This window comes from Balaenoptera borealis (assembly GCF_965194805.1).
Source record: "Balaenoptera borealis genome assembly, chromosome: 19".
Taxonomy (NCBI): domain Eukaryota; kingdom Metazoa; phylum Chordata; class Mammalia; order Artiodactyla; family Balaenopteridae; genus Balaenoptera; species Balaenoptera borealis.
Genome location: NC_138878.1, coordinates 66,139,217 through 66,152,060, shown reverse-complemented (window position 1 = coordinate 66,152,060; position 12,844 = coordinate 66,139,217). Strand labels below are relative to the sequence as shown.

The window sequence follows — 12,844 nt, the reverse complement described above, 5'->3', positions numbered from 1 at the left end:
CCTTACAGTTTATGGGGCAGAGCTGGAGAAGGTTGTGGTCCCCCAGGGCCCTGGGTGGCACACTGGGTGGGGCAGAGCTGGAGAAGGTTGTGGTCCCCCAGGGCCCTGGGTGGCACACTGGGTGGGGCAGCCCTGTCCCTGTCTGTACAAGGCGGTGAGGGGGTGAGGTTGGATTTTAGCAGGGTCATCGGGGCTGGGCCTGGGTCAGACTGGAGGGTTGGGGGTAGAGGGATAGAGGGACAGGTGTTGGGAGGGGGTCAGGTCCCCTGACTCCAGGCTCAGGAGGCTGGATGCTGCCTTGGGGGGTGGGGAGCGTGAATGGGCTGCGACTGGGAGGCGGGGTGGTTCGGCCTCCGCCCCCACCGTGCCCTCCCCAGCCCTTTCTGGGTGTGTCAGGTACCCCAGCGTGGCCTGCGAGATCCTGACGTCGGACGTGCCCCAGATCAACGACGCGCTGGGTGCGGACGAGTCCCTCCTGCACCGGCTTTACGGCTTCCTGCAGAGCAGTGGCAGACTCAACCCGCTGCTGGCCAGCTTCTTCAGCAAGGTCATGGGCGTCCTCATCAACCGCAAGACCGACCAGGTGCCTGGGGCCCCAAGGAGGGTGGGCGGGTGGGCGTGGGGCCGGCTCCTGCGCTGACGTGCCAGTCCCCGTGTCCCCAGCTCGTGTCCTTCCTGCGGAAGAAGGACGATTTTGTGGACCTGCTGCTGCAGCACATCGGCACCTCGGCCATCATGGACCTCCTGCTGCGCCTCCTCACCTGCGTGGAGCGGCCGCAGCTGAGGCAGGACGTGGTCAACGTGAGTGCCGAGGGGCCGCGGCGGGGCAGTGGGCAGGGCTGGGCGGCAGGAGCGGGGTCAGTGAGCGGAGCTCCACCTTCTCGCCCCCAGTGGCTCAATGAGGAGAAGATTGTCCAGCGGCTCATTGAGCAGATCCACCCATCGAAGGACGACAATGTGAGTGCAGCCCACCCACCTGACGTTTCCAGCCTCCGCCCCACACCAGCTTGTCCCTCCACTCCCTTCGTAAACGAGTTGATGAGAGAAGGAAGCACTTGGAACTGTGTGTATTTGAGTGGGGGGCTCCTGCTGAGAACAGAAAAGGGGTGTACACACGTGGAACGTTTCGCAGGAACCTGGCCCATCATCCCATGTGGGGTCAGGGCTCTGAAGGGGGTCCTTTGGCCCTGGCCCCTCGCTGCTGCCCTTCCCAGGGGCCCCTGTCCTCCTCCCCTCTGTTGCTGGCTCTGTGGCCTGGTGGCTCTTCCTGTCTCTTGTGCCTGGATCAGCTCTGCCGGTCCTTCAAAGAAGCCCCCCAGGAGCCCTGAGTCTGTCCTCCCGGCCCACTGGCTTGTAGGCAGAGGTCCACAGGCGCAGGTAGTGAGCACCAGGCACTCAGCCAGTGCCTGGCCTGGGAGAGTGGTGACTGTCCAGGCCTTTGTGGCAGAGGGACGAGGGGTATCTGCCATGAGCCAGGTGGCAGGGCATCTGTGAGAGGCTCTGAAGTGCAGCCGGTGGCCTGGTTGGTCTTCATGGGTCGGGGGTCTGTGTGGGTGGGCCCTGGAAGCACCTGTTGGGTTAGACTCAGAGTTCTGCTTGTGTTTCTTTTTGTTTATTTTGCGACAACTTTATTACATACCACATGACTCATCCATTAAAAATATAGGATTCAGTGGCTGTTAGTATATTCACTGGGTCGTGCAGCCTTTGCCACGTTGACTTTAGAGTATTTTTCATCACTCCACAAGGAGACCCTGTACCCGTTAGCTGCCCCTCCCCATTTGCCTCATGGTTGCTTGGCCCCCACCAACCACCAGTTTGCTTTCTGTCTCTGGGTTTGCCTGTTCCGGACGTTTCGTATAAGTGGATTGCATGGGGCAGGGTCTTCTGTGACTGGCCTCTTTGCCTTAGCACCAAGTTGTCTGTGTTCATCCGTGTTGTGGTGTGTGTCAGCGCTTCATCCTTTTCTAAGGCCAAAGAACGTTTCAGTGTGTGGATAGACCACGGTTGCTTATCTGTTCACCAGGTGGCGGACGCCCGGGTTGTTCTCCTCTGTGGCTACTGTGGATAGTGTGGTGTTTGTGTGGGGTGTCTCCTCTTCCAGGAAGTCGTCTCTGGTTTCCCTTTCTCGCTGTCGTCTCTGCCTTGCCAGTGTTCGGTGCTTTTGTTCTCTCCCTCGGGAGGCACTGTGTCCCGGGGTCTGCGTGACCCTGTGTCCTCAGGGGCGGGTGGCCAGTCTTCAGCTGGTGGGGCTTCCCGGCACCGGGGCCGGCCCGGGGTGCCAGCTCTGTCTCCCCTCCCCCAGCAACATTCCAACGCATCCCAGTCCCTGTGCGACATCATCCGCCTGAGCCGGGAGCAGGTGATCCAAGTGCAGGACAGCCCGGAGCCTGACCAGCTGTTGGCCACCCTGGAGAAGTGGGTTTGCGGGTGGTGCCCAGGCTAGAGGGAAGGGGGAGCCATCTGGGGGCCCTTCTCCCTGACGCCTGCCACCCCCGCCCCAGGCAGGAGACGATCGAGCAGCTCCTGAGCAACATGTTGGAGGGGGAGCAGAGCCAGTCCGTCATCGTGAGCGGGATCCAGGTGCTACTGACGCTGCTGGAGCCCAGGAGGCCCAGGTGAGCGGCTGGCCTCCCTCCCCAGCTGACCCCTCGGAGCCCCACCCTTCGGTTCCGGGGTGGGGGTCGCTAGGGTTCCGGAGAGGAGTCCTCCTGTTCCCTCTGGCAGACGAGGAAACAGGGTGAGTAGACCGCCTGTAGCTTCGAGCTGGCCTTTGGGATCCGGGCTGCTGGGGCGGGTCACTGCCCCCAGGATCCCGGGCTCCCAAGGGCAGCAGCTTCTCCCTCCCTCCCAGGTGTGGCCCACACGTGCAGACGTGTGCACACACGTGCAAGTGCACAGGCTGTCTGGGCGGTTCACTCTGCCCTCTACTGTCCCTCTGCAGGTCCGAGTCTGTGATTGTGAACAACTTCTTCAGCAGCGTGGATGGGCAGCTGGAGCTCCTGGCCCAGGGAACCCTGGACAGCGCCGTGTACAGCGTGGGGACCCTGCATGCCCTGCGCCCACGGCTCAGCCGCTTCCACCAACTCCTGCTGGAGCCGCCCGAGGTGGGCAGGGTGCGTGGGGGAGGGGGTGGCAGCAAGGGCGCCCCGCCGTCAGGGCGGTGCTGGGGCAGGAACTGAGCCTCTCCTGTGCCTGCAGCTGGAGCCGCTGCGCACGACATGGGGCAGCCTGGCCCCGCCGCTGGGCAACACGCGGTTGCACGTGGTCAAGCTGCTGGCCAGCGCCCTGAGCGCCAGTGATGCGGCCCTGACCCAGGAGCTCCTGGCGCTGGACGTGCCCAACACCCTTCTGGTACAGGGGACAAAGGGCAGGGGGCGGAGGGGGCACCGTGCGGAGGGGCGGTTGGGTGGGGAGGACGGGGCCGGGGTGGGGGCCGCTCAGAGCCAGCCTGTGCCCCTTACCCCCAGGACCTCTTCTTCCACTACGTGTTCAACAATTTCTTGCACGCCCAAGTGGAGGTGTGTGTGAGCACGATGCTGAGCTCCGGGCCCCCTTCCAACAGCAGCTCTGACACACCCGCCCAGAACCCTGTCGTGAAACACGTGAGTGGGGCTCCCCGGTCCCCCTTTGATCTCGGGGGGTGGGCTCTGCCCCACACCTGCCCCTCGCCTGTTGTGTGCTGCCAGGCCATTCATGTGCCGGGCACTGGGGGCTCAGCCTCTTCCTTAGTTGGAGAGTCTTGGAAAGTAGAGGGTGACGTGTGGGGGTGGGGCTGAGTGGAGTGGTGACCTTGGGGGACAGTGGGTGTCCTGGGGGACCAGGAAGGGTTCTCCCAGGATGATGGCCACCACGCTAGTGGAGATGCCTTTCTGGTTGTAGCCCGGGGCCTAGGGAGGAGCTGACCGGTGGGGCGCTGGGGGTTTGGACAAGCAGGAGTTGGAGGCAGGTGGAGTGGCTCTGGGGCTTGCTGGGTGGGCTGAGCGGGCGTCACACAGGCAGAGGGCGTGTCTGGGTGAGCAGAGGAGGAGCGTGCGTGTGCACACTCGCTGCACGCTCCTTGTAGGCAGACCAGGGGCTTGGAAGCGGGCTGGGGTAGCAGGGCCCAGCCGTGGTCCCACCCCACGCCGGCCCCTCGCTGCTCCCCCCCAGCTGCTGCAGCAGTGCCGCCTGGTGGAGCGCATCCTGACCTCTTGGGAGGAGAACGACCGCGTGCAGTGAGCGAGCGAGCGTCGGGGGCCTTCCCCGGGGAGGGCAGGGCTGGGCGGGCGGGACGGGTCTGTGTCCAGCCGCGGCCCCTCTCGCCCAGGTCCGCAGGGGGCCCTCGCAAAGGCTACATGGGCCACTTGACAAGGGTGGCCAACGCCCTGGCGCAGAACTCGGAGAAGGGGCCCAACGCCGAGCAGCTGGGGCAGCTGCTGAAGGGTGAGGGCTGGGGCCGGCCCGGGGGCGGGAGGAGGCTGGGCGCCCGGGGCCTTGTGCCCTCACACCCACCCTTCCCCCAGCAGAGCTGCCAGAGCAGCAGCGGGAGCGGTGGGAGGTGTTCGTGTCGGGACCCCTGGCGGAGACCAACAAGAAGAACACGGTGGACCTGGTGAGGCCCCTGCACCCAGGCGCGCCCACGTCAGCCCTCGCCGGTGCTCCTCCCCCTGGTCCAGCCCGGACGCCCCTCCCCGCGGCCCCAGCTCGCGCGCATCCTCTCTGGGGGCTCCGCAGGCCCTGACCCCTGCCCCGCCCGCACCCGCTGCCCAGGTGAACACCCACCACCTGCACTCCTCCAGCGATGACGAGGACGACAGGCTCAAGGAGTTCAACTTCCCGGAGGAGGCGGTGCTGCAGCAGGTGGGGGCGGTGGGGGGGGCGGGGCGGGGAGGCTGTTCTGGACGCCCGGCCCTGACTGCCCCCCGCACCCTGGCAGGCCTTCATGGACTTCCAGATGCAGCGCATGACCTCAGCCTTCATCGACCACTTTGGCTTCAATGACGAGGAGTTTGGGGAGCAGGAGGAGAGCGTGAAGTGAGTGTGGCCCCGGGCAAGGCCAGGGGCAGGCGGGGCCCGGCTGGCCGTGTGGCAGGAGGGGTGTGAGGCAGCGAGGCAGCGTGCGCTCCCGCGGCGTGCTCCTCCTGCCGTCCTCCCCGCTGCCCCCCAGCCCCACGTGGGGCTCAGCCTGGAGAGCAGCCGGCCTCGCGCCCTCTCCCCACCTCTTGAGGACCAGGCCGGAGGCGTGGGCGTCCTGGGACACGGGGGCTGGCTGTGCAGAGCTGGGCTGTGGAGCTTGTGGGACAGACACTCGCGGACTCAGAGCTGGCCGGCCGGCCTGCCTGCCCCCCGCGGAGGCCTCAGGGCCTCATGAGAGATGGGTTTTCAACGACCAGGTCTGATTATTTGTGTTTGTCCTGTAGCACTTTGACAGCAGTCGCTTCTGGGCTTGCGCTCGTGAACTACCTTCTTTATTGTCCAAGTTTTTTGCTGACAGAGAAAAAATTAAAAGTTTTAGTGTTTTGTCATTTCACGAGCAGCCTTACGACAGCAACGGGTAAATAGAGAAGGGAAGGGCAGGCAGCGAGAGTCTGAAGGGGAGACTGTGTCGGGGTGGGAGCGGAGCCGCCGCCTGTGGACTCGCGCCGGGCCCTGGGGGACGTGCTCAGTGACTGGCGCAGCCAGCGCGGTCAGAGCAGAAGATGAGTCCATGACGCCCAAGAAAAAGTGGAACCGTCACCGAAGGGCGTGCCGTGGGGGTGTTCCTGAGCGGGGTGGTGACGGAAGGCCCCAGCTGGCCCCTTAGGGGCTGCATGCGAGGGCCGGGGCCCTGGCCTGGTCCGTTTCATCACAGGCAGCATGCCGGGCCCTCTCAGGTGTTGCCCACTTAGGTGCCATGACGACCCTCTGCTCGGGGCTCAGGAGCCCATCTGCAGCCGGGAGACGCAGCGTTGTCGCTCACCCCGGGGCGCTCACCAGTTACTGTGGGAGGGTCAGCTGCGGTCTCTCGGGCCCACAGCCAGACAGAGGCCCTGTAGGACTCAGAAGTGAGGTTCGTGTCTGCTCCTGCTCTGTCCCGCACAGCGCCCGGTGCTGGGAGGCCCCTGGAGAGGAAGGACACTGGCCAAGGAAGACACCACCCCTCCTGGCGGGGGTGGTGACACTCGGTGAATGGCCTCAGCTTAGCCGGCTGCCCTTTTGGGATGAAATTATGTTACTTCTTCCGTCAAGATAAATTCCAGTGAGGTTAGAAGCTTTAAATGTAAGAAAAAAGTAAAGCCATGAAGCATTCTGGAGCAGAAAATGGATGAGTATCCTGAATCTCAGGGCTGCAGGTGCTGCTCGCGGGGCTCTGGTTGCGGTGCCTCCCAGCTGCGCGTGTGGGCCGCTGCCTCTCTGGAGGAGACGAGAATACCTGCCCTGGTGGTGGCTGTGAGTCCGTCTGTCACCTGCTTGTGGACTACGGCGGGTGCCAAGTCAGCACTCAGGGATTGTTCATGTACTTCCTGAATCAGAGAGACAGATAACAGCCTGGGGAGTATCCCTACCACATGGCGTGGAGCCCGGACCTCGGCATAGATACAAAGTGCTCTTTCCACGGAACAGGAGGAGGACGGACTGGTGCCCCAGGAAAAAAAGGGGGTGCAGGGTGCAAACAAAACAAGTAGGAGGCTGTTGAAGAATTGCACAGTCTGCGGGTAGGAGTATAAATTGACAAATGTCTTTCCACAATTTGTGTCAGCATTTAAAATGCATGGATTTAATTCCTTAACCCAGGAATTGCACTTCTGTGAGGCCTTCCGAAAGAGAAAGAGTTGAGCAGAGGTGGGTGTTGGGCGGATGTGGACACTGAAAGGCTGGAAGTTGGAGATGTTGAACGCCGCGCTCCCCACGATCCCTAGGATCGCTCGCTCCCTCGGGGTCCTGCCTCGGGGCCCTGCCTCGGGGTCCTGCCTCGGGGCCCTGCCTCGGGGCCCTGCCTCGGGGTCCTGCCTCGGGGCCCTGCCTCGGGGCCCTGCCTCGGGGCCCTGCCTCGGGCTGGCACTGGGGCCCACACAGAAGCGTTTTTGTTTCAGCTCCAAGGCTGATTCTTTTGGCCCAGACTGACCCTCGTTGGGCTGGGGCGATGCTTTGTGTGGGGCGGCCCGTGTGAGGCTGCATCCAGTAAAGTCACCGTGAGCAGTGAGCCGTCTCCTGGGGGAAGCGTGTGCATAGGAATAAATAATCTCACCCAGCATGTGATCTCAAACCCTAAAAACAGCCTCTCCAGCTAGGTTCTGTGTCCCTTATTTTACGGTAGAGGAAACAAGGTTCAGGAGTCTTAGGTGGGGCCTGACCCCGTCTCCTTGTGGGACCTCACTCGGCTGGGGGTGTGCAGCTTGGGCGACTCACTTAACTCCGCTCTGCAGACATCTACGCTGACGGAGGGTGCTGCCAGAGCTGTTTTGGGGTTACAGATCAGCTTTAGCGAGGAGGTGCGTTCGCTGGTACAGGGCCCGAGGAGAGCGAGGGTCGTCCAGCGAGGGGATGCAAGGGGGAAGCGGCCGGAGCCTCCCCTCACTGCCCCTGTGCTTCTCCCGCAGCGCGCCTTTCGACAAGACGGCCAACATCACCTTCTCCCTCCACGCCGACGACGACAACGTGAGTGCTGCCCCGACCCCTGCTGGTGGGGGCGGGCTGCACGCAGTCAGCTCACCTCACCCCCCCGCCCCCCCGCAGCCCAACGCCAACCTGCTTGAGATATGCTACAAGGACCGGATCCAGCAGTTCGACGACGAGGAGGAGGACGAGGAAGAGGGCCAGGGTTCGGGGGGGTCTGATGGAGAGGATGGTGCCTGGCAGGGCGGCCAGCTGGCCAGGGGGGCCCGCCTGGGCCAGCCCCCGGGTGTGCGGTGAGTACCCTCCTGCAGGCACCCCAGCACGGCGGGGCCACAGGGCCCGTGTAAAATGGTTTTCATCAGCTGGAGTGAGCGAGAAAAATAAAGGAGAATGTAGTGTCTGTATTATTTGGGGCGCTTTCAATTGTGAGTGATAAAAACCCAATTCAGATGAGTTCAGTTACAAAAGGAGTAGGATAACCGCTTGTGCAAGGCTGGAACAGTAGGTGGGTCCTTCAGGTACAGCTTGGTCCAGGTGCGAATGAAACCATTATCTGCCCCCAGCCCCGACTCTGCTCTCCCCTGTGGTAGCTGTCGGGCAGGTGTTCTTCCCAAAAGGGCAGTAGGTGTCCTGTCAGCTCCTTTCCCAAATCTCAGTGAAGTGAGACATGATGATTGTCCCTCCCTCACAGTCCCAGCATGTGGGTCAGTAAGCTGGGACCAGCTCTTTGTATAAGCAGTACATTATTTTTTCTTTTACTGGCTGGCCCCAGAATCACTGACTAAGTGCATTTGGGTGGCATAGGTTTGCCAGTGTGAATACCAACTCAGGGCCTGCAACTTGACCCCTATGGCTTCTGATTTGAGGGTTAGAGTGTTTTAACTTTTTAAATTGACGGGTGACTAGCATACAGTCAAGTAGACGAATCTTACGTGTCCGGACACGTGGACATCGCTTTGCCAGCACCCAGAGGAGGGAGCAGAACAGAACCATTCTTGTACCCCTGTGCCCCCTGCTGGCCGCCCTCCGAGGGTGACACTCTCCTGACTTCTTGCCTTATAGATTTTGCCTCTTCCTACATGTGAGGCCCATCCCTCGGGTAGCTGTTGTTGTGTGTCACTTCCCATCCACTGGTGTGTCATTGTGTGACTGCCAAGTTGATTTGCACTTATGGATGTCATTGCCAAATCCAAGGTTGTGATGCATCCCTGTGTTTTCAACGTCAGCTCTTAACGTTTAGGTTTTTGATCCACCTTGAGCTAGTTTTTTAGATGTGGTGTGAGGTGGGAGGGTCCGGCTTCATTCTTCTGTGTGTGGGAATGCCAGTGTCCCAGCATCACCTGTTGAAGAGACTCCCCACTCACTGCATGGTCTTGACACCTCTGTCAAAAATCTTTCTACTGTACATGCAAGGGTGTATTTCTGGCCTCTGTCTTCTGGTCCATTGGTCTGTACACCTCTCTGTGGCGGGGCCACCCTTGATTACTGTTTCGTCGTAGTGAGTTCTGAACTTGGAAATGTGAGCATCCAGTTTGTTCTTCTGTTTTAAGTTGTGTTGATCATTCCAGGTTCCTTGAGATTCCAGGTGAATTTTAGGATCAGTTTGTCAATTTCAACAGAGAAGCCAGCTGGGATTCTGAGAGGGATTGCCCTGAATCTATAGGGCAGTTCAGGGAGTGTTGCTATTTTAACAATATTTTGTCTCCCAGTCCATGAACATGGGATGTCTTTACATTTATTTAGGTGTTCATTACTTTTCATAGTGTTTTGTAGTTTTCAGAGTATAAGTTTTATGCTGCTTTTGTTAAATTTATTCCTAAGCATTTTATTCTTTTTGATACAATCCTGAGTGGAATTGTTTTCTCAGAGTCATTTTGAAGTTGTCATAAGTGTATAAAAATACAAGTCTCTTGCACATTGATCTTGTATCCTGCATCCTTGCAAAACTTGCTTGTTCTAACAGTTTTAGAGGATTCCTTAGGTTTCTATATACAAAATCACCCATTCTGCAGTTAGAGATAGTTTTGCTCCTTCCTTTCCAAGTGGGAAGAGCACTTCCCTGATCTGGGGGGACGTTGGGTCTCCCTGTTGAGTGTGACATGGGTTGTGGGTTCTGGAGATGCCCTCCGAGGTTTCCAGGTTCAGGAAGCTCCCTCTACCCTGTCCGTCTGCCCAAGCGTCCGGCTCGTTTTCACCGTGCGGACGAGCCCCTTCTGGTCACGGCAGCCAGTGACCGTGGAGCAGCACCCAGGGCTGCTTAGCGGTTCCCCATCGGACACGGTGTCGGGTTGCGTGTTAGTCAACACTCAGCCGTTACGTGCGGAGCAGCTGCGCTGCTCTGCTTTGCCCTCCTCCGAGGCTATAGTGGATGGAGAAGAGCGTGGAGTCAGCCTTGCCTGCGAGGGCTGTGCAGGGGGTGGGAGGTGTCCCCGTTCCTGCTGAGGGCTGGGCGGGGCTTTTCCGCCCCTGTGCTGCTGGCCACGCTCTTTCCAGAGGGCACTCAAGTTCCCACCTGCCTTCCCACCACCATGGGACATGGGCTCTTTCTCTGGGCCTCTTCCCCACTGCCCCCTCCTCTCCATCCCTTTGATTCCTTCCCATCGTTTGCCTGGGGCCGGCCTTGGTGGGGTCAGGAGGGTGCCCAGCACAGTGACTGACTGACAGGTGTCCCTGGGGCAGGAGCGGAGGCAGCACAGACAGCGAGGAGGACGAGGACGACGAGGAGGACGAGGACGACGAGGATGGGGACCGGCGGGTGGCCCGTGGCAGGGCTGGGCCCACCTCTCACCCCAGCCCTGGCCCCCAGCCTCCAGGTGGGTGCATGCGCGGGGCGGGCGTGGTCGGGTGCATCCGGCTGTCTGCCTCTGTGCTCACCCCTGCGCTGCTCTCCCCCTCCAGACCCCAGCTGGACAGCTACCTTTGACCCAGTGCCTGTGGATGCCCCGACCGGCCCCCAAGCCTGCAGGGAGAAGGAACTGCATTCTGGGCCCCCTGCCCCACAGGAGCCCCGCAGCGGGCCCCCGGACCTCCCTACCCCGAGCCCAGCTGGCCCTGCGGCCCCCAGCACCCTGCAGCTCAGGTGAGGCCTAGTGGCGGGTGCCCAGGGCCTGGTCGCCTTAAGCTCCAGCGCCGACCCCAGCTGCGCCTCAGGCTCCTTCTCTTGCCTCCTAGGTCTCAGGATCCCATCCCTTCCTCAGCACCTCAGGAAGCCACAGACGGCAGCCAAGTAGCGGAGCCCTCGGGTGAGCCGCTCTCTACCCACCCCCCGTCCTGCCCCCCTCACCCTCAGCCCTCCCGTACACAGGTGTCCCCTGGCCTCGCCCACACCTGCTCCTGAGAGCGAGGCTGGTGTTAAGCTCGCCGAGGCTCACACCTCTGGGCCACTCTACTCCGCACAGCCCCCTGCCAGGCCTTGGTCAGTGCTGGGGACCTCCAGGCCACCCTCAGAGGGACGCACCCCGCCCCCAGCTCCTCGGACAGGTAACTGGCTAGGGAGCAGCCGCTGGGGGGCCGAGAAGGGGAGAGTCTGGGGAGGCGGGTGGAGCCTGTTCCCTGGGCCGTCCCTGCCCTGGAGCTACTCCACGTGGCCCTTGCAGGACCCCCCTCCCCCCACGTGTGTGCCACTGCCTCAGAGCTTCGGGAAGCTGAAGGTCTAGGGCTGTGCCTGTGGCCACAAGCGAGGATCCTGGACCCCAGGGTCCCGCGCTCGGCGCTGGGGTGGGAAGGCCCGGCAGGAGCAAAAGGGGGCTGGGGGTGTGCAGAGCTCGTGTCCCGCTGACCTTGAGCTGCTCCTGCCGGCGGGCGGCTCCCAGGGGTCTTCGGATGTGAGGGACGCCCCTGAGCCGTGCACTCCTTCCCTGCTTGCACGAGCAGGGGGCTGAGGGAGAGAGTGCCCAGCAGGGTGTCGGTGCCAGTAACCCCACGGGTCCCCCCGCAGTGCAACCAGAGACCCTGCTACCTCTGTCCCGGCCCCCAGGGCCCACCAGCCCCCCCAGACCACGGAGGGGGTGAAGAGCCCAGAGTCCTTGGGGCTCCCCCGAAGCCAGAGGTAAGCATGGTGCAGCCTCACAGGGCAGCTGGTGTTACGTAGGGGGCACTGACCTCCCCATGTTGTCCCTCTCCCCCAACAGTGCCCTGGCCCTCGAGCCACTTCCGATGCCCAATGGCTCTGCCCCAGGAGGGCCGGCGTCCCCGGGCTCCCAGTGAGTGGTGGGGCTGGGGGCAGAGGGTGGGCTGGGGCAGGGCAGGCAGGGACTTCACGGGGTGGCCACAGGGCGGCCGGCTCCTCACGTGGGTCTTCCTCTCGGTTCCCAGGTAACTGCCCGGTCCCAGTGGTGGCAGCCAAATCCTCCGTACTCCACGTGGACCCTGTCCGGGTGGGGGCGTGGCAGGTTCCGCAGTGGCCCTGTTGCCCCGTCACCCCATCCCTACCCTACCCACCCCGGGTCCTCTCTGGGCTCCCAGGAGGCAGGTGCCAGGGAGACAGGCCCCTCACCCCACCCCCGTTTGCACTGAGAAAAGAAATTACGGAGTTTTGTCTCCTAGAATAGAGTCGAATAGAGAGAAAGAGAGAGAGAGAGAGAGAGACCTATATTATATATTTTATATATATATATATATATATATGTGTGTGTGTATATATATATATATATATATATATCTCGAGGCGGGAGAGAGTGGGCAGGCGGGGAGCCAGAAGGAAGCAGGGCTGGGCGGCAGTGGCTTGGACCTTCACCCTGTCCCACGGGGGCTGCGGTGGTGAGGGTCCTGAGGCTGCCACCCACCCTCCCCTCCCACCATGCCCAGCCTCCCTCCGGTGCAGACGCCCACACCCACACTTGGCCTTTCAGCTCAGGTCCACCTTGGGGGAGGGCCCGAGTGGGGGTCGTGCCTTTGCCCAAATCCCCTTGTCTCGGACCCTGCACTTTGACCCAGGCCGGGAGCTAAAAGACCCTCCACCTGGCCCAGCCAGCTCTGTGGGAGGGAGCTGGGAGTCCTGGTCCCAGGGGGCCTCCCCGGTGACATTCCCTCGGGGCCCTGACGCACTCACTGAGACCCCCCCCCCATCTCCCATGGACTCTGGGGTGGGGGTCTGGCTGGGGTCCCCGTCCTACTCCCAAGGGTCTGGGGTCCAGCCCAGCTGCCAAGTGACCTTGTCCCAGCTCCCTCTCCCCAGGCTGGCGTGCGTGTGCGTGTGCGTGTGTCTGTGCCGAGCTTCTGTTTCATATTGCAAATACAAACAAATAAAGGAAGACAGTTGAAGACT

At 61.8% G+C, this 12,844-nt stretch overlaps 1 protein-coding gene across 6 annotated transcripts in view; it reads left to right on the top strand.

Moving 5' to 3' along the window:
* The window catches only part of PPP6R1 (protein phosphatase 6 regulatory subunit 1), a gene marked incomplete at its 3' end in the record, with an annotated part of 25,171 nt that extends 12,327 nt beyond the window's left edge, over positions 1–12,844 (top strand). The window contains exons 3-24 of one of the 6 annotated variants that reach the window (XM_082367901.1): positions 397–583; positions 664–801; positions 892–957; positions 2,306–2,418; positions 2,505–2,618; positions 2,945–3,107; positions 3,202–3,354; positions 3,471–3,605; positions 4,153–4,217; positions 4,310–4,425; positions 4,506–4,594; positions 4,753–4,842; positions 4,919–5,016; positions 7,563–7,620; positions 7,699–7,871; positions 10,258–10,391; positions 10,477–10,657; positions 10,729–10,820; positions 10,977–11,058; positions 11,516–11,626; positions 11,709–11,780; positions 11,893–12,844. In XM_082367901.1, coding sequence (XP_082224027.1) covers positions 397–583; positions 664–801; positions 892–957; positions 2,306–2,418; positions 2,505–2,618; positions 2,945–3,107; positions 3,202–3,354; positions 3,471–3,605; positions 4,153–4,217; positions 4,310–4,425; positions 4,506–4,594; positions 4,753–4,842; positions 4,919–5,016; positions 7,563–7,620; positions 7,699–7,871; positions 10,258–10,391; positions 10,477–10,657; positions 10,729–10,820; positions 10,977–11,058; positions 11,516–11,626; positions 11,709–11,780; positions 11,893–11,896 — 2,434 coding nt within the window. Of the gene's footprint in view, positions 1–396; positions 584–663; positions 802–891; positions 958–2,305; positions 2,419–2,504; positions 2,619–2,944; positions 3,108–3,201; positions 3,355–3,470; positions 3,606–4,152; positions 4,218–4,309; positions 4,426–4,505; positions 4,595–4,752; positions 4,843–4,918; positions 5,017–7,562; positions 7,621–7,698; positions 7,872–10,257; positions 10,392–10,476; positions 10,658–10,728; positions 10,821–10,976; positions 11,059–11,515; positions 11,627–11,708; positions 11,785–11,892 lie in introns of those variants that run through there. The other 5 variants (XM_082367898.1, XM_082367896.1, XM_082367897.1 and 2 more) reach the window with 5 other exon arrangements.